At 36.0% G+C, this 18,114-nt stretch overlaps 1 protein-coding gene across 1 annotated transcript in view; it reads left to right on the top strand.

Moving 5' to 3' along the window:
• The window catches only part of CTR9 (CTR9 homolog, Paf1/RNA polymerase II complex component), a 41,399-nt gene that overhangs the window by 12,957 nt on the left and 10,328 nt on the right, over positions 1 to 18,114 (top strand). Inside the window, exons 2-20 of the mRNA XM_019519581.1 lie at positions 411 to 509; positions 1,803 to 2,042; positions 2,568 to 2,685; positions 3,341 to 3,430; positions 4,762 to 4,910; positions 6,532 to 6,639; positions 7,196 to 7,303; positions 7,423 to 7,659; positions 8,562 to 8,651; positions 8,786 to 8,914; positions 9,022 to 9,205; positions 9,604 to 9,692; positions 9,949 to 10,134; positions 10,896 to 10,983; positions 11,347 to 11,495; positions 13,571 to 13,687; positions 13,923 to 14,068; positions 16,165 to 16,236; positions 17,413 to 17,548. Coding sequence (XP_019375126.1) covers positions 411 to 509; positions 1,803 to 2,042; positions 2,568 to 2,685; positions 3,341 to 3,430; positions 4,762 to 4,910; positions 6,532 to 6,639; positions 7,196 to 7,303; positions 7,423 to 7,659; positions 8,562 to 8,651; positions 8,786 to 8,914; positions 9,022 to 9,205; positions 9,604 to 9,692; positions 9,949 to 10,134; positions 10,896 to 10,983; positions 11,347 to 11,495; positions 13,571 to 13,687; positions 13,923 to 14,068; positions 16,165 to 16,236; positions 17,413 to 17,548 — 2,535 coding nt within the window. The remainder of the gene's footprint in view (positions 1 to 410; positions 510 to 1,802; positions 2,043 to 2,567; positions 2,686 to 3,340; positions 3,431 to 4,761; positions 4,911 to 6,531; positions 6,640 to 7,195; positions 7,304 to 7,422; positions 7,660 to 8,561; positions 8,652 to 8,785; positions 8,915 to 9,021; positions 9,206 to 9,603; positions 9,693 to 9,948; positions 10,135 to 10,895; positions 10,984 to 11,346; positions 11,496 to 13,570; positions 13,688 to 13,922; positions 14,069 to 16,164; positions 16,237 to 17,412; positions 17,549 to 18,114) is intronic.

Here is an 18,114-nt window from a genome sequence, read left to right as displayed (position 1 = left end):
TTATCATGGAAAATCAGAGCTCCTTCTGCCCCCTCTCTCACCATGAGGGCCTTGATCTGGCCCCCCCCCCATGACCCTTTCCCCTCCCCCACAGACTTGCCTGATGAGGGGCACATGCTTAGCCTCTCCTAAATAATTTTAATATTAAAGGGGTACATTAGCTGAAACTGAGACAGAAGGGGTACACTTGTTAAAAAAAAAAAAAGGTTGAAAACCCCTGCTGTAAAGGAAACATCCAGATTCTTCAAGGTTCTCTAATCTAACTTCTGGGGTACTCTTAGAACGCATTATCTGTTTAGTCTCATGTCAATATTTTTTAAATTTTAATATTTACCATTACGTTTTATTTGAAGTCAGTAGTATAAGTTATCAATACCTAATAAGTTTTTAATTATTTTTGCTATTTTCAGGTCATTGAGCTTGACTTCGATCAGTTACCGGAGGGGGATGAAGTTATAAGTATCCTGAAACAAGAACATACCCAGCTGCACATATGGATTGCCTTAGCGGTTAGTTTAAAAACAATTTCTACTGTGTTACATTTGTTAGTAGGAGAGATTAAATCTTGAAGTGGGACTTAAATTTCATCTTAAAGGACATTGAACTCTGGGCTTAATACTCCTAATTTGTTATATCACAGTTAGTGATATAGCAAAGACTCTAGAACTCAGTTTCTCCATGAGGTGATGCTGTTTAGCATCATTTTTTACTGTCGTGTTAAAAATCTGTGCATTTTACCAGGTTGATTTTTAATTCTTTGGTACAAAGCTTAGAAACCAGTGGTAGAGTACTAGGCATTATTCTAAGAAAAAAATGGTGAACTGTGGGATGGGGGAAGCAAATTACAAATTAATGAAATAAAATACTCTGAGAAGGGAGAGAGAAAATTGTTACTTTGTGAATATAAAATAAACAGCTCCTTATTTATGAACACAAGTGAGGGAGGATTTCATTCACATAGGATAGTAGATAGATTTTTTGTTACATGAATATGAGCAAATTATACAGGTTTAGGGGTGATCTAAGTCATTTCCATGGCATTGATGAGATAAGTGAGTGTATGAGTGGAGGAAAGAAATTGCCATAAAGTTTGCTGGTGTGCAAAGCAGTACCAACATAGAATTTTAAAATTAACTGGTCCTAACAGTTGCTTTGTAAAGAGCAGTTATCTTCTGAAATTTAGTGAAAACATGTTTTCCAAAGGTGTATGGATTCTACCTATTTAAGATGATATATCCTGTCTGGCAACCCAGTTCATAAATATAGCTTGTTCTATGTTTATGTAGTCAAGCATGTCCCTGTATCATTTTTCATTAAAAAAAGTTATTGCTGCTCATGTTGTTTTTCTTTTTTTTAATAAACAAATTTGCTTATGCTACCCAGTATTTTATATGGTTTAAATTTTGAATGTTTCAAATCTTGTTTGATGTTTATGCTTTTGATATCGTCTGACAACTTTGTCTAAACAGATGTTACATTTTGGTTAGAACTGAACTGTCCTGAAATATCCTCAGTTGGATGTTTGATTACTATTCCTTTCCTAATGTACAGCCTGTTCCATTAATGAATTATGTTCAAATAATTACAGAACAACTGGTAGGTTTCCAGTTGGGCTGCCACTGAATTTTTATCTGTGCAATATTGGATAGATATTGTGTATACCTTTTTTAGTACAAAGTAGCTATGAGATACTTAATGTATTGTATTGGTATGTAAGTGAATATCTGCAGTTAAACTGGAGAAATGTGATAGAATGACTATACATTTTGATGGAATGACTCTGTAAATTTTTGTGTTTATAGCTGGAATACTACAAACAAGGCAAAACAGAAGACTTTGTGAAACTATTGGAAGCTGCACGTATAGATGGTAATTTGGATTATAGAGACCATGAAAAAGATCAGATGACATGCTTGGATACCCTAGCAGCATATTATGTACAGCAAGCTCGGAAAGAAAAGAATAAAGATAATAAGAAGGAGCTCATTACACAAGCGACCTTGCTATATACAATGGCTGACAAAATAATCATGTATGATCAGGTAAAGTTTGTTTATATGAAGAATCATATCTGCTAATTGTTTTATGAAACTTGCTTTGTAACTTGCTATAAGTGTCATAAGTACAGGTAATTTTTTTTTCTTTTTTAAGAAAGCAAATTTATAATTATTGCATCACTGAAGGGAGGACAGTTGCTCATGAGCAGACTTTACAATTCCATTTATGTGAATTGCACTGCTAACTTTGTAAGCATTCAAGTAAAATTGACACTTTTGTGTATCACTATCAAAATGAGTGCTCTTGGTTTGGGATTAATAACGTAATCAGGCCAGGTTACTCCTTCTGTTTTTGTTACGCTTTTTAGTACATGTTTAGACTTGGCTACATGTAATTTGTAGGAATGATTTGTGGAAACCTGTAGTTCTTAATTGTTGGAATTCCAGGGAAAAAATAATCATAAAAATAAGGTTTTCAATGGAAAGTAAGAAAATTATTAAATAGTACTAAAAGTGGTTGGTATAAAATGTAGTAAAAAAATCTTTGACATCTATTTCTCATTCATCTAGAACCACCTGTTGGGAAGAGCTTGCTTTTGTCTGCTAGAGGGTGATAAAATGGACCAAGCTGATGCACAGTTTCACTTTGTGCTCAACCAATCTCCAAATAATATTCCAGCTCTTCTTGGTAAGAATTTTATGAATATCTGTGTAAAAACATTAGATATGTTCTCCAGTCATGTTCAGGCTCTATATCTGTTTTTGTAAGTACAGAAGTGAACTTTTGGTAATGAAGGCCCATCCCATCTCTGCTTAGCAAAAGTGTACAAAATATTCTGGAAGATCAATTCAGGAAGTGCTTACAGGTAGGAAAAGCCACCGTAAGGCTTTCTGGTGAAGCAGTTCTCTATTAAATACTCCTGTGCCTTTGTCTGCTATGCCAGTCATTGTTCTTATTTACACAGATCCACTGATGTCAAAGGGTAGAATACCCTCAGTGGTGAAGGGTCAACAAATGTTAATACCTTTTGTCAGTTGCTGTTCTAGAGAGAGGCTTTAGGGTTTCTAATTCCACCATATAGTAAATCTCTTTCCTTTGAACCAGAAAAGAGAGGATAAAATTCAAGTAAAAATAAAACTAGCAAAAAGTAAACTTGTCCTGTGTTTTAATTTTATTTTTTGAAGTTATTGAAACTCAGAGGTTTGTCATTGCAGGGATTTTCCTGACTATACATATGACTTCACTTAATTCCATTAATTACAGCAGCAGCTACTGAAAAGGGCAGCGTGGCAAAACTTCAGCAGATCATGTTTATTATCTTCTGAAACTGTTTTTGTAACAGGTAAAGCATGCATTTCATTCAACAAGAAAGATTATAGAGGAGCCCTTGCCTACTATAAGAAAGCACTGCGAACGAATCCTGGTTGCCCAGGTAAGAGGTAGAATATCTTTTCCATTGAAGGTATAAGGAGCCTTATTTAAGTTGTTCCAGCCTTAAATAAGGCTGTATGATTATTTCAGGTACTAGAAAATGTAGCTTTATAGATGCACCCTTTTACAGTTGTGAACTGCAAAAATGGAACTCTTATAGAATAGATCAGCTTTCTGCTTTATGAATTTTTGATTGATGATTTTTTTTTAAAGAGCTGATACAAAAATAAAAACAGGTTGTCCAAAGAAGCTGACAAACTAGGACCAACTTTTTGAATGGGAAGTTTGGGAGGTACTTAGGTCTTCCAAAACTGAATATAAGAAGAGGCTTTTGCTTCAGAGTTATCAAAGATCTCAAAGCCCACAAATACTAGTGTCCATTGGATCGTAGATTTTTTTTTTTTTTTTTAATTACTAAAATTCTGGATAAAACAGGAAAAAAACAGTAGCAGTTCATGTAGTTAGAAGTTTAAACAGGTACTTGAAAGTGTTACATTCTCTTAGCATAGGAGCAAGTGTTCTTAAACATTTTGCATGATGCAATATGTGCATGCAGATTGCTCTGCCACTGTCTCCTCTAACAGGTCCCTTTTGGATTTTGTGTTTCTGCAGCCACATATTAGCCTAAGAATTTCTTCCTTTTTTACAAACTTTTGCTTAGTTTGTATTTAGCACTTTATTTAATTCATTCTGATTTATTTGTAAATATAAGTTACCTCTTTATTCATAGTGTACAGGGAGCTTGTAAGGATAGTACTGCGGTATGCCCTCTTCCAAATTAATTTTGATTTTCATAGACAATTAAGTTAGTTAATTTGACTTAGGCCTCATTTATTAATCCTTTCACTGATAATTGTTTCCAAAGAAACAGCTAATTAGCTTATCCCACAGTTCTAAACCATCTATATTTTCTAAAGTGCCAAAAGTACCAGCTGCTATCTATATAGCTGGTCAGACTTCCAACTTTTCCTCCTGACAATTTTATAATGCATTTCTTTCTAAAAATAACTGTAAACTAAAATGAAATAAATTTAGAAATAATTATAAATACACAGCACACTATACTGATACCATTTTTCACATTTTATTCCATTAACTAAAAAAGTTGTTATCTGAAACAATTAAAGGCATAAATGCAGGAGAAATTGAGGCCATACTACACTATTGAGGTCACTAATGCATAAGGCTGTCTCTGAATAGAATCTGAATCAGTGTTCCCCCATATAACTTTAAAAAGTAAGGATCTCACTTCGCCATCAGTTCAGAGTAACAAGTATGTATGTAAAGAGTTTGAGATTTTGATATTTTGAGTGACTTGCTCTTCTTTTCTAGCTGAGGTTCGGTTAGGTATGGGCCACTGCTTTGTGAAATTGAATAAGCTGGAAAAAGCTCGTCTGGCATTCAGCAGGGCTCTAGAGCTCAACTCAAAATGTGTAGGGGCTTTGGTTGGGCTGGCTGTTTTGGAACTCAATAACAAAGAGGTAAGTGTGACCTGGGGGGAGGCTTGAAAATGTATATTTGTATTCTTACTCAGACTTGCAATTGCATTTCATAGTGATGTTGACTGAAGTAATTCAGTGATCATACAAACAGCACAAATTAAATTATTAAATACTCAGGGGAGATTCATATGTTTTAGTCAACTTCCAGATGTAATATGTCCGTTAAATACTATAGGAAAAAGTATAGTGGTTTGTTAAATATTTTCTTCTGGCTTACAACAGCAGGCAGCTGCATACATGTGCTCAATACATTGCCAGCTGTCTAAAATTAACAAACTAAGGACAGATTTTAGTCCATTTGCCTTGTTTCACAGGGATTGACTCTGAATACACTGGAACATGTCAGTCATTGCTAGAGCCATGCTGAACTCTGTGAAAGTGATATATCAAACAGTCCCTGTAGAATGTTCTGAAAGTCTGCAAATTCCAGGGTACCTCCACCTTGTGGTGATAACATGTCCACAAAGCAGGCATCCCACCAACAGCCCTCTTCACTATTTGTATAAAGAAGGAATCTAGTACTGGCTTTTCAGTAGTTGGTACACAGTGTCATGTTGAGAGAGTTCCTTAGGTGAATATATCTAGGATATAACATCGGTAGCTTCTGGGAATCTGAATAGCTTTTTATAACAAATAAAAGATCTACTTGTAAAATCTTATTAACTGCTAAATTAAGTCTGGATGCCAGTTGTGGATATGAACACCAGGGCATCTGTCAGCTTAAAATTTTCCCTTCTGTGCCATCTTCAGAGTTATGGTGTGAATTGGATTATAGAAATTTGGTCTGATGAAGCTTCTTTTATCATATATTATTTAGTCAATATAGAAAAAGGTGAACTGGTTCATCGTTCTTTATGTCAAAACTAACATGGTAATATCTCTCTGAAGGTGAACTAGTGCAGACTCTGCAGTATACATGTTGGTTGATTCTTGTCAGTCAAGTTTAGGTTTTTGTAATGCAATTTAAAGTATCCCTTTTGGGTTGATTTCAATCTATAGTGGTGTAGCTTATTCCAGTTTACATAAGCTGGGCTGTTATAACTGTATCTTATGCCATGGCAGAAATAGCTAAGTTTGGTAGGACACTAGCATAGTCCAAGCACTATTTTAATGGTACACTCCATTTACCAAGCAAGTGGATATCTTTTGGTTCTAATTAACATTTAAATTTTAAGTGTAGTCCTATGACAGAGCTTTAAAAATACATTTGTAAATGTATTTTTATATGGTAATGTTTTTTATATGGTTTCCCTAAACTAGTAATTCTCAGCTAGGTTTTTGTGGCACCCTGGGCTGTCTTGAGATCCTTTCAGGGGTGCTGCCAGGGTACCGCTCAGTATCAGCAGAAGGTTGTTAATATAACCAATATATTGAAATAATTCCACTCTGTAGGGTTCTGTTCTGTGTTCTTAGTTCAAAAACAAAAGTCTGCAAAGCCTGATGAACTTTCAAAGAGGTGCTTTCAAATATTATAAATCCAGGAAGAGGTTCTAACTGGATAACATTTTGCTGACTTTTGAAAGTATGATTCTAAAGATGTTTATAATGAGAAAAATACCTGTTCAGATGTGGTGTTGAGATCTTTCAATGTTTCATGTAGGCTGATTCCATCAAAAATGGTGTCCAGCTCCTCTCTAGAGCTTACACAATTGATCCCAGTAACCCAATGGTGTTGAACCACTTAGCTAATCACTTCTTCTTCAAAAAGGTAAGGGTGTTACAGAATATTTATGGAAGATTTCATAACCTCTTAAACAGCAACTGTTCTGCTGTCACGAATACATTCCCATTTCTGCCTTGTATCATTACTTAATATTGTATAATTACTTAATATTTACTTCACCTGCATTTTGTAAGGTATTAAAGTACACATGTTAAAAAAAATCATATTTTAAATATCCTTTGACTTGGGAAAGGTCCAAAGTTGCGAAGAATAAACTTGTTATTGTAGACAGGCAGGCATGAAGTTTTTAACTTTCAAGTCCCTTGTTAGTTTTTTCTCAAGAAAGCCACAAAAATGAGTTGCTTCTTTAAATTAAACACAACCCATGTTCCTAAAGGCAGTTGGCTATTGCCTGTTTTTAAAACTGGCATAGTGAAAAGAATAGTAAACTCCTAAAATGAAATATGTTGTTTTTAACATAGCAAAAGTTACTTTTTAACTTGTCTGTCCTTTTTGTTTCTGGGAAACTTAAACTTCTACATAAATGGGAATTGATTTCCTCCCCTATCCCTCCAAACTGAGTCTTATTTTCCTTATTCAGGATTACGGAAAGGTACAACACTTGGCTCTTCATGCTTTCCATAATACAGAAGTTGAAGCTATGCAGGCAGAGAGTTGCTACCAGCTGGCTAGATCTTTTCATGTACAGGTATGATAACTTTTAAAAGTCCTCTTCTATGTTACATTTTAGAATTTTTGATATTCAATGAATTCAAATAATTTAAATACAAAATACAGTAATCCCTGTGCTTTTTCTCTTTTAATTAGGAAGATTATGACCAGGCTTTCCAATATTACTACCAAGCCACACAATTTGCCTCCTCTTCTTTTGTATTACCATTTTTTGGTTTGGGTCAAATGTACATTTATCGGGGAGACAAGGAGAATGCATCACAGTGCTTTGAAAAAGTTTTGAAAGCCTATCCAAACAATTATGAGACTATGAAAATCCTTGGATCGCTGTATGCAGCTTCTGAAGACCAGGAAAAAAGAGATATTGCAAAGGTACAGCCAGACTTGGATGATGAATTTTTGTTCTGAGTCCTGTCTGTTGGTCTGATGATCTTGAATGTACATTGGTTCCCCAGATCTGTTTTTGTATCCAAGAGCAGAAATTGAGCCTTAAAATCTAAGTTGTAATGTCCCAAAAAATCAGGGTTACTTTACTGTAAACATGGAGCTCAGTGTATGTTTCTGGTGAATTTTTATCTTTATTGACAGATACCATAAACTGCAGAGAAGGTAGTATCTTCTGAAATAAAAATGAGACTAAGGGGCTTTTAACTAGAAGCAGCCATTTTAGTTTCTGTTGTCTTTAAAAAAACAAACAAACAAAAAAAACCCAAACATTCCCCGTGTACAAATAATGAAGTCCTCTGGGGGAGCAGGGGAAGAAAATAAAGCATGCCTTATTGAAGTTGTAAATATATTCTTGTCCACCCATTCTGAAAGGACACTGTCAAAATCTTTTCTTGGTATATTTGGTAATAAAGTGCTAAAATAAATCCATATCTAAAACACTATCTTACCAACTCCAGTGGTTATACCCTCAGTGTTGTGTGCCTTTTGTATGCTGTCCCCTGTATCAGTGTAGCAGTGTCTATGCAGTGGATTAGTTGGGATGGGCTTTGGCAGTGTCTACTAACTTGCTCTGCATCCTGTGGATGCAGCTATACTACTGCTGATTTAGTCAGGAGCATGTATAGAGCTACATGGTATGTTTCAGGGTACTGCAGCTGGACGTATAAATTTCTTTTCTGGCCAGCTTTGTCCAGTTATTGTTGGACCATTAGACCTTCATGGTTTAGAGAAAAGAGAGAGATACTTGAAAAGATAACTCTTACGGTGTTTATTTTCACACTTTGTATGTTTAATATATTAATTGCGTAAATGTTCGGTGTTTTCAGGGTCACTTGAAGAAGGTTACAGAACAGTATCCAGATGATGTGGAAGCATGGATTGAACTAGCACAGATTCTAGAGCAGACTGATATACAGGTATTGCATTCTGTAAAATGTACACTTTATGCAATGCTCCCTTTTTATGTGTGCTGCAAACATGCTTAGAATTCATCCTACTACTTTTTTTCCCTTCATTTTTTTCCCTCCTTTTCTATTTTACAATCACACAGGGGGCTCTTTCAGCCTACGGAACAGCAACTCGCATACTTCAAGAGAAAGTGCAGGCAGATGTACCGCCAGAGATTTTGAATAATGTTGGTGCTCTCCACTTTAGACTTGGAAACCTAGGTGAAGCAAAGGTACCAAACTAAATTGCTACCATTCAAATTAAGGTGCTAGTTTGTTTTGTGATTATTCAGGAATTTTTTTTAAAAATTGTTCTGTTTTACTATTTTCTTACATTTAGAAATATTTTTTGGCATCACTGGATCGTGCTAAGGCAGAAGCTGAACATGATGAACATTACTACAATGCTATTTCAGTGACCACATCCTATAACCTTGCTAGACTATATGAGGCAATGTGTGAATTCCATGAAGCAGAAAAGTTGTATAAAAACATTTTAAGAGAACATCCTAATTATGTTGACTGTAAGTGTTTTTAATTAGTTCAACAATCCTCCATAGTTTTAAGATAAGTATTTTTGAAGTTTTTTTATCAATGTATATAACTTGGCTTATATAAATGGTAAATCAAAGATGTCCTTTGTTCTTTGAGTTTCATTTTAGTTCTCTCTGAAGCTCATGGGAGAAACTGGACTATTTAATTAATTTTTGTAAAAGCTGTAATTTCCATGTAGCACAAAGCTTGCCAATTGAAAAATTATTTGGTGTAAACAAGAAGTTGCATGCATATAATGTGTCCATATAAATGTTAGACTATTTTTGGGTGCTTGCCATCCTAAACATCTCAAGAAAAAGGCAAAGTCTATGGATTTATACAAGCCCTATTATTTAAACTGCTGTTTTAAAGTATTTTCTGTTTTTAGGTTACTTGCGATTGGGAGCTATGGCTAGAGACAAAGGAAACTTTTATGAAGCTTCTGATTGGTTTAAAGAAGCACTGCAGATAAATCAGGTTAGTGTTTAAACATCTTGATGTAGAACTAAAATTTGAAGCTAATAGTCCAGTAAACTTGTTTTTCAGCTTAACATATGCAAGGTGTCTGAAATAATCTCTTGCATTTGTTCACTACTTTTATTCCTTTATATAGAAAAGTAACTTGTAGATAACATGTATGTACTAGTAGTAATTAACATGTGTATATTTTCTGTGTAATACAGTAAGTGAAATCAGTCCGTAGGTTACTTTTTTATACTGATTTTTGTTTCAGGACCATCCAGATGCTTGGTCATTGATTGGGAATCTTCACTTGGCTAAACAAGAGTGGGGTCCAGGACAGAAGAAATTCGAGAGGATATTGAAGCAGCCATCTACACAGAATGATACTTATTCCATGTTGGCTCTTGGTAATGTCTGGTTGCAAACTCTACATCAGCCCACCAGGGATAGAGAGAAGGTAACTGCTTCTTTGCATGCTGTCAGACATACAATCCCCTTCTGTAACTCATGGTACTTTACATAAAGTGCCATGACTTAGAGCCCCCCCACCCCGACCCAATAGACATGTGCCTGTTGGGTCGGGGTGGGAATTGAACCTGCTGGCAGAAAAGCACCCAGGCAAGGTGCCAACTCTCTCCCCAGTGAAGAAGCTGCCCCTCTCTTCGGCCATGCCCCTCCCCATCTCTGGGGCTGTCAGCAGGAAGGGATGGGGAAGCCAGCAGCAGCGAGCTGCTTACTGGGTTTGTCCAGCCTGAGCTTGTGGGGGAGGTGGGTCACAAGGCAGGGGGCTCTAACTTCCCACTCCCTCACTCCCCCTCCAGCTTAGGCTAGGCAAACCCTAGCAGGCAGCTGGAACCCTACTGGCTTCCCCATCCTCCCTCACTACTTGCTGACAGCCCCGATCATGCAACAAATTAATCCTAGAGAACAAAAGGGCCCTAAGGTGCTCTAAAGTAGAGTGCCTTCATCTGATACCTCATTTGAGGAGGGTTAATTTTTCTCACGATCAGCCACTTAAAAAGTGCTCTGCAGCCATGCGCATGTGTCACAGCACGGCTATAGAGTGCTTTCAGGGGGCTGATCGTGTGTAATTTCTGTCTGCACCTTATAAAATGCATCTTGTATTGTATATCTGGCAGGCTTCATAGTAAAACACAGGCACTCCTTCTGAGGTTTCAGTAAAGGATTGTTTTGTTTTCTTATTCCTTTTTTTAACAGGAAAAGCGGCATCAAGATCGTGCACTAGCAATCTACAAGCAAGTACTCAGAAATGATCCAAAGAATTTGTATGCTGCTAATGGCATAGGTGATTTATTAGATTTGAATTTTATTTAGTAGTTTAGTAGTGATGATTTTTGGATTTCTTATTTCTGGTATATAAACTGCAGAATGCTTAAGTATTAATCCTTAACTTGTCCTTTTTTCTTGCCCTTTGGGTTGGGGGCTGGACCCAGTGATCTTGTGAGGTCCCTTCCAGCCCTAATGTCTGTGAAATCTATGAAATCTTGTTTTATGCAGAGCCTGTTCATTTACTATCTTAGGGACAATATATTGTGGACAGCAGCTGTCTCACAGCTCTTAATTATCTGTTTAGTATTCTATAACTTTAGTGGTAGTACATAGTACAAAAGCCTGGAAGCTTACAATGTACATTTCACTTTTCTTTTAGGAGCTGTATTGGCGCACAAAGGATATTTCCGTGAGGCTCGTGATGTCTTTGCCCAAGTGAGAGAGGCAACAGCAGATATCAGCGATGTGTGGCTAAATCTGGCACACATCTACGTAGAACAGAAACAATACATCAGTGCTGTGCAGATGGTAACCTCTATAAATTGAACCATGGATTAGGTAGCAAAGAAATATATCTAGAACATAACATTGGTAGTTTCTGGGGATTTGGATAGCTTTTTATAACAAATAAAAGATCTACTTGTAAAATCTTATTAACTATCAAATTAAGTCTTGATGCCGGTTGTGGACATGAACACCAGGGCATCTGTCAGCTTAAAATTTTCTCTTCTGTGCCATCCTCAGCAGAGTGTGAATTGGATTATAGAAATTTGGTCTGATGAAGCTTCTTTTATCTTGTATTATTTAGCCAAATAACATTAATTTTCTATATTATCTCAAAACATTATTGAAGTAAATTAGTAGTTTTCTGTAACTTCTTCATAACAGAGTTTCCTGCTTAGGAATTAGCTACTGAATTTCATGGTAGTTCTGAGTACTACATGTATGTTTTTGGAACTTCATGCCCTCTTGACACACACATGATCTTAGCAGTACGGTTGGACTGATCCATGACTTAAGACACCTACTTAAATAATTCAGAGACCAGTTGCCTTCTGCATGCTGGCAACCAGGTCAAGCTGTGTTCTCTATGCATGAGATGGCTTCCTTAGCAGCATCCATCTGCTAGAAATCACTAGTATGTATAACAAGCTAGAGAGATGCTTTAAACCAGTGATTCTCAACCAGGTGCCGAAGAGCCTCTTAGGGGTATCACTTGATACCATCCAGCATTAACACTGTTAGGGATGTAAACACCTGTATGTGATTCACAAGACAAACGCAGAGATTTCAAATAGGAATCCATAGTGTCAAAAACACTTTGACCTGTTGTGGTCTTTCTGAGTTCTTTTGAACAGAAGAATAGGTCAATTTTTTTTTTTCCTACAGTCAAAAAAAGAAACCAAAACTAAGAGCTGGCACTTTTGGAGGGGTGGCTTGAGTCTAGCGAGGTTGTAAACTGTTGCTCTAAACAAACTCTTATTATGTGAAAATTGAGCCCAAGCTAAATTTATATATACTTGGTTCACTTAATAAACACATCAGAGAGGTTCAGGATAGCCTTATAAGAATATCTGTGGGGGGGTTTCAATACAGTTTAAAAAAAAAACAACCCTGATGAGATTAGATCTACCAGTAGTTACTATAACATGAATCACTTGTTGTGTGTGAATGCATCTGGCACTCCTTTTAGGTAAAGCCAATACCCTGCTGTTGATACGTTACTCTAACAGTTCTGCCAATGGGTTCTTTATGGACATTGGAACTTCAGTGACAAATTAAGTCGCTTCTTTCTGACTTACATGCAGAAAAAACATTAATATTGACCATCATAGCAAACAGTAAGATTGACCATTGTAGCATTGAGTGTCTTCTTTGTAGAACAATAGACAATCAAAAGCTACATTCAAGAAAGTGGAAAGGTTTATTTTCACTTCCTGGGCTCAACAATAGTCAATTCCACTCTGACTCAAAGCATTAAGCAAATACCATTATTGCGTTAAAAGAGAAGTGTAATTCCATTTTAACAATCTAGACCACTGTAGCTACGAATCATTATATACAATAGTATTAGCATATTTTTTTTTGCATTGAAATATGTAAAGATCCACTTGCCAAATACAGTATTCTTGACCATTAAAGACAATAAAAATTGGGGGACCAAGCACAGTTGACACCTAGTGAGTGGTGATGGTAGCTAGTGTGTTGGAATGTGACAGCTGCACTTTATATTTCAACAATAGAGAGAATGTTGGTGTCTTGCTCCCTCACCTTTCACATGATTGGAAATAATGGAAGTTTATCTCTGTCTTCTGTAACTAACGATGCATGGGTTCCCTTGATATTTAGCTAAGTTTTGTAGGACTCCTACCAGCTTTCACAAGAATTGGGAACTCCGTATATTAGAAAAGGTTTCAGATTCATTAGAAGAAAGCAAGCACCACAGAGTGACCCAACAGGGTTAGACTAGTTTTTAAATAAAATATCTTTGTAAATGAGTTTTTATGAATAGTACCTGAGGTATGTAGAATTAGGTATGGAAGTTTTTACACTAGTTTAAAGAACTAGTCACTATTTTTCATAATTCATTTCCTCCTTTTCAGTATGAAAACTGCCTCAGAAAGTTCTATAAGCATCAGAATACTGAGGTATTGTTGTACTTGGCCCGAGCACTCTTCAAATGTGGCAAGTTACAAGAATGCAAACAGACCTTGCTGAAGGTAAAAACATTTAAATATAGTTCTTTGTAAAAATAAATAAATAAATAAAAAATTAAAAAAAAAAAAAAAAGAGACTGTTTATTGCATGTTTTTTATATGTCATAATATTGATAAAGTAAGCTTGTATATCTTTTTAAATATAACAGGTTGAAATAATTATGTTTATAAGCCATGTGACACTGATAATTTGGGGCTATGTTAAAACAGCAAAACAAAATGTGCATTTCTTTCACAGGCTAGACACGTAGCACCTAGTGATACTGTCCTCATGTTTAACGTGGCCCTAGTGCTGCAGAGACTAGCCACTTCTGTCCTCAAAGATGAAAAAAGTAACTTGAAAGAGGTACTAAATGCTGTGAAGGAGCTGGAGCTAGCCCACAGGTAAAGTTTGATTTGTGGATAACAGTACAGTTAGTCAAAGGCGAGGAGTAAAGAAAACAATCAGTTTACATCCCAAATTTTAACTTTGACATCAGTGAACTTGGGTTATATAAAAATTGTACATGTTCCATGTTGTTTGTGAAAAAACATGAGTTACAGAAAGTAGGGGCCTGGAAGGGGAACCTTGTTAGTACTTGCACTGGATCTAGTTTTTACTTATTTTAAAGCCACTTGTTCTGATGGAGTACTAAGAGAGTCCCCAGGGAAGTCATTTTATATGTTCTAGGATCTAATATAGCTCCTCCTAGCGGCAAAGAATGTCTAAAGGAGAAAAAAAGGTTCCATCACCAAGATGGTTTTTTCTAATTAAAATATATATATAATATCTCTGGTTTAAAACGCTTACCTAAACAAAGTGTTAAAATAAATGTAAAAATTCACCTGGCTTGATTTTTGGTACAAACATTTCCAGTTATATTACTCATTAGCTAAAATTATTTTTATTAACAATTATTTCAAAATTCTAGTACATGTCATAATACAAAATAGTCAGTGCAAACTGACTTTCCATTTATAAATTGTGTTAGAAATCTTTAATTTCTCCTGGTGAAAATGTGCAAATAAAAAAGGGTGTTTTACTTTCCACTCAGAGAAAATTCAAACTTCCAATGCACAATTTGCTGACAGAAATTTATTAGATAAACTTGAGAGTGGAATATAAATCATATGTGAAAAACTTTGTCCTTTCTCATTTGCTGTAGAACATTAGCTCAATCCAGCATGGGAAAAAGCTTCTATAATAGCAAAAGTGTTTTGATTATTTAACTTCAAAAGAGAACCTGTCTCTTCTCTTGTGTGGATTACTTCTAATTCTGAGAGGAGGTTGGTACTTATTGTCTCTGTTACATGCCATTCAGAAGTTTCAGCATCTGAATATTTTGGGGTCCATCCCAGTTTACCTGTCTGTGCAGTTACTGCACCTTCTGAGGTGTGTGTTTCTGCCAGGAGTATGTAAACTGGGATGGAGGAGATCGCTGTCAAAGAAAAATTGTTTTCTATATCGTCTTCTGCTTATTGCACATTCAGTTGTTATTTACTTTAGGTTGTGACAAATGGAACACAGATAGTCTGACAAGTGCAGCAATATACTTACTGATGCACCAGCTCCTTCCTGTTGGTGTTGAAAACTTCGATTGATGATGATGATGATGTCAGCCAAGACTGCAAACAGCAGGCAGCAGGACTGGATTAAGCAAGGCCAGCAGAAACAGATGCTGAGAATATGAGATTATCCTAGGCAAAACTGACTTGTTATAAGGTGGAGGCAGTCTTGAAAGTCCTTTTTGCAATAGAGCTCTGCTTCTGAACTCTTATTCCCTACTCTATATAAAGGATTCCAGTAAATAGGAACCTTCTGACATTTCTGTTTTCAAAGAACTTGGCCTACTGTAGTACAGAATCAAAGGCAGTGTTTGGACTTGGACTCTAAGATGACTTTTAAAACTTTTCAACTAACTGGAAATTCTAAGCTTTAACTACTAGACAAACTGAGCTATGTCTCCTTTGTGTGGGAATGGAACAAAGAAAACTATGCTACAAAGATGCAATCTCTTTTCGCAATAGCTAGGCGTGTTTAACATGAGTTAATCATGGGCAAATTTCTGCCTACCCAATAGTTTCAATTGAATGAATGTTTTATTCCTAACTAGTACTGAACAAGCACAGTTGTTTAACAGGGTTAGCAACATCATATGATTGCCATATTCCATATAGGACATTATTTATAATGCATAATTCAGTCATTATGCAAAGTGTATAAACATTTTGGAATCCTTGTGAATTAAAAGTGAAAAAGTGCACTATCATAATAACATCTTTAGGATGTTTTAATGAAGAAAACCAGCCTTTCAATATACAAGCATTCATTGGTACTAAAAGATCCAAGCACAGTATTCGGATATAGAAGTCCGTTTTCCTTCTTGTTGTAAGAGAATTTTGTAGTGACACACTGTGTATTTGACTACTTGAGTTTCTTATTAAAAGAAAAGTATAAATGTATATGCAGTATTTTAATGTTTTTTGTTTTCCCCCACCAGATATTTCAGTTATTTAAGTAAAGTAGGAGATAAAATGAGATTTGATTTGGCACTTGCTGCTACTGAAGCAAGGTAAAAATCATTCCTTCATTCTGATTATAACTCTGTCTTTTTCTTCTTGGAGCTGAACTCAGTTATCCAATATTTAATTCTTTTTTTAGTTGCTCATAACTTTCAAAACCTTTTTTTAGGCTTCATTTTTACATTCAGGTGAAATGTATACATTTGCAAGATTGAACAAAAACATTGAGCTACTTTTTTTTAATTACAACAATTTTCTTTTTAAAAGATATTTTTTGACTTAGACCTCCTACCATTCTCCTTCCCCCGCTACTTCAGTGTCAATGCTGACATTTTGCAGCTAACCTGCAAAATCACTGAGAAGTGGTTTGATAGTTCAGGTGAAATTGGGGTGAGCTGAAGGGTTCTTACAGTCTGAAAATCAGTTAAAACAATCAAATTTCTCTGTGCAAGTTTCTTAGCTGATTTACCAAGGCTTGAAGGAATTACAAAACTGTTCACATGGGCCTTTCTAACTTTATGCGTATGACATCTGTTTCTTAAGATACACATTAAAAGAAAAACTCTGCTTTGTTCATTATATAGTTTATAAACTAAAGATTTATCAGGCTCTTGCATGTGTACCCAACAGAAGATGTTAAATGTGCATATCTAAGATTCTGGGCAGAAAAAAAATGCATTGAGAAAACCACTCATTATTTGGTTTCATGTGTAACAACACCATGAGCACCAGCTCACAGGGGTTGGACCAAGATAGCTCAAAGCATCCTTACTTTTGAGCATTTAACTGTACAACCTTAAATTTTTTTTTTTTTTTTTTTGGATAGAAAATCTTTATTTCTGATGATACTTAATTCTGGTTACTTATAAGACACTTTTTATGTTGTTGTTGTTGAGTCCTTGTAGAGCTACTCAAGTGAGTTAGAAATATTTCCCCTTTAGGTTTTAAGGATTTATTTTTTTGCTCTAATTTTTTTAACAAACAGCTGCTTTTGAGTAATGGCATGCATGTAAACTGTACTGAAGCTGTTCTTTAAATTAAAAGGCTTGCTCAGTAATTTAAGATTCATACTACTTAAGAATTATTTTCTAAAGTCTAATGTAAAATTATTCTAGAATTCAAATAGTTTTTGTTCAGTGGCATGGACAGTTAGTATTGCAATAAGCTGTGTCTTCTCTGAAGATGTCTGTCAACTTTTAATTAACTGAAAACATTGGATGTTACAGGCAGTGCTCTGACTTACTGAGTCAAGCTCAGTATCATGTGGCTCGGGCACGCAAGCAGGATGAAGAAGAGAGAGAGCTACGTGCCAAACAAGAACAAGAAAAAGAACTACTCCGCCAAAAACTACTTAAAGAACAGGTTTGTTGTTCCTTGTGATCCTTTGTATCTCTTTTGTTTTGTTTGTTCTAATGTGTATATTTGCCCCTTTTGCTCTGTGGTGATAGCTGGAAAATGTTTTTGAGAAGGTAATACTAGAAATGAAAAATTGCATATACCTAAATGCTTACATTAAAAGGTAAGGGTGGGTAAAGAGTAAAATTCAACTTTCCTGGTTCAAAACCTAAATAAACAGACATTGTATAGGGTAGTGTTTCTCAGCCTATGGGTCACAAGCCAAAAGTGGATCACAAGAATATTTGAAAGGGTCATGAGCAAGTCCCAAAAAAATGTGGGAAAGCATGGGTTTCCCTTTGCAGGCTGGCAGCATTCCAGCCTGCAAAGAGCTGCTTGGGGCAGTTGGAGGCAGCGGGTGCACTTGTGTCCGTGTGCACAAACATGTGGCCCACATATGGCCAGGTAGGGTTGTAAGAGCAGCCCTGGCAGCTGGATGCAGATAAGTGTATAGTGAGTAGTGGAATGGAGGTCCAGGGCTTAGGGATTGTCTCGGGGGGGGGGGGGGGGGGAGGGGGTGTGTGGGGGTGGGG

The sequence above is a fragment of the Gavialis gangeticus genome, unplaced genomic scaffold (assembly GCF_001723915.1).
Source record: "Gavialis gangeticus isolate Ggan-Ray unplaced genomic scaffold, GavGan_comp1, whole genome shotgun sequence".
Lineage (NCBI taxonomy): Eukaryota > Metazoa > Chordata > Crocodylia > Gavialidae > Gavialis > Gavialis gangeticus.
The sequence above is the reverse complement of the archived record's forward strand: the minus strand, read 5'-3'. Positions and strand labels throughout refer to the sequence as shown.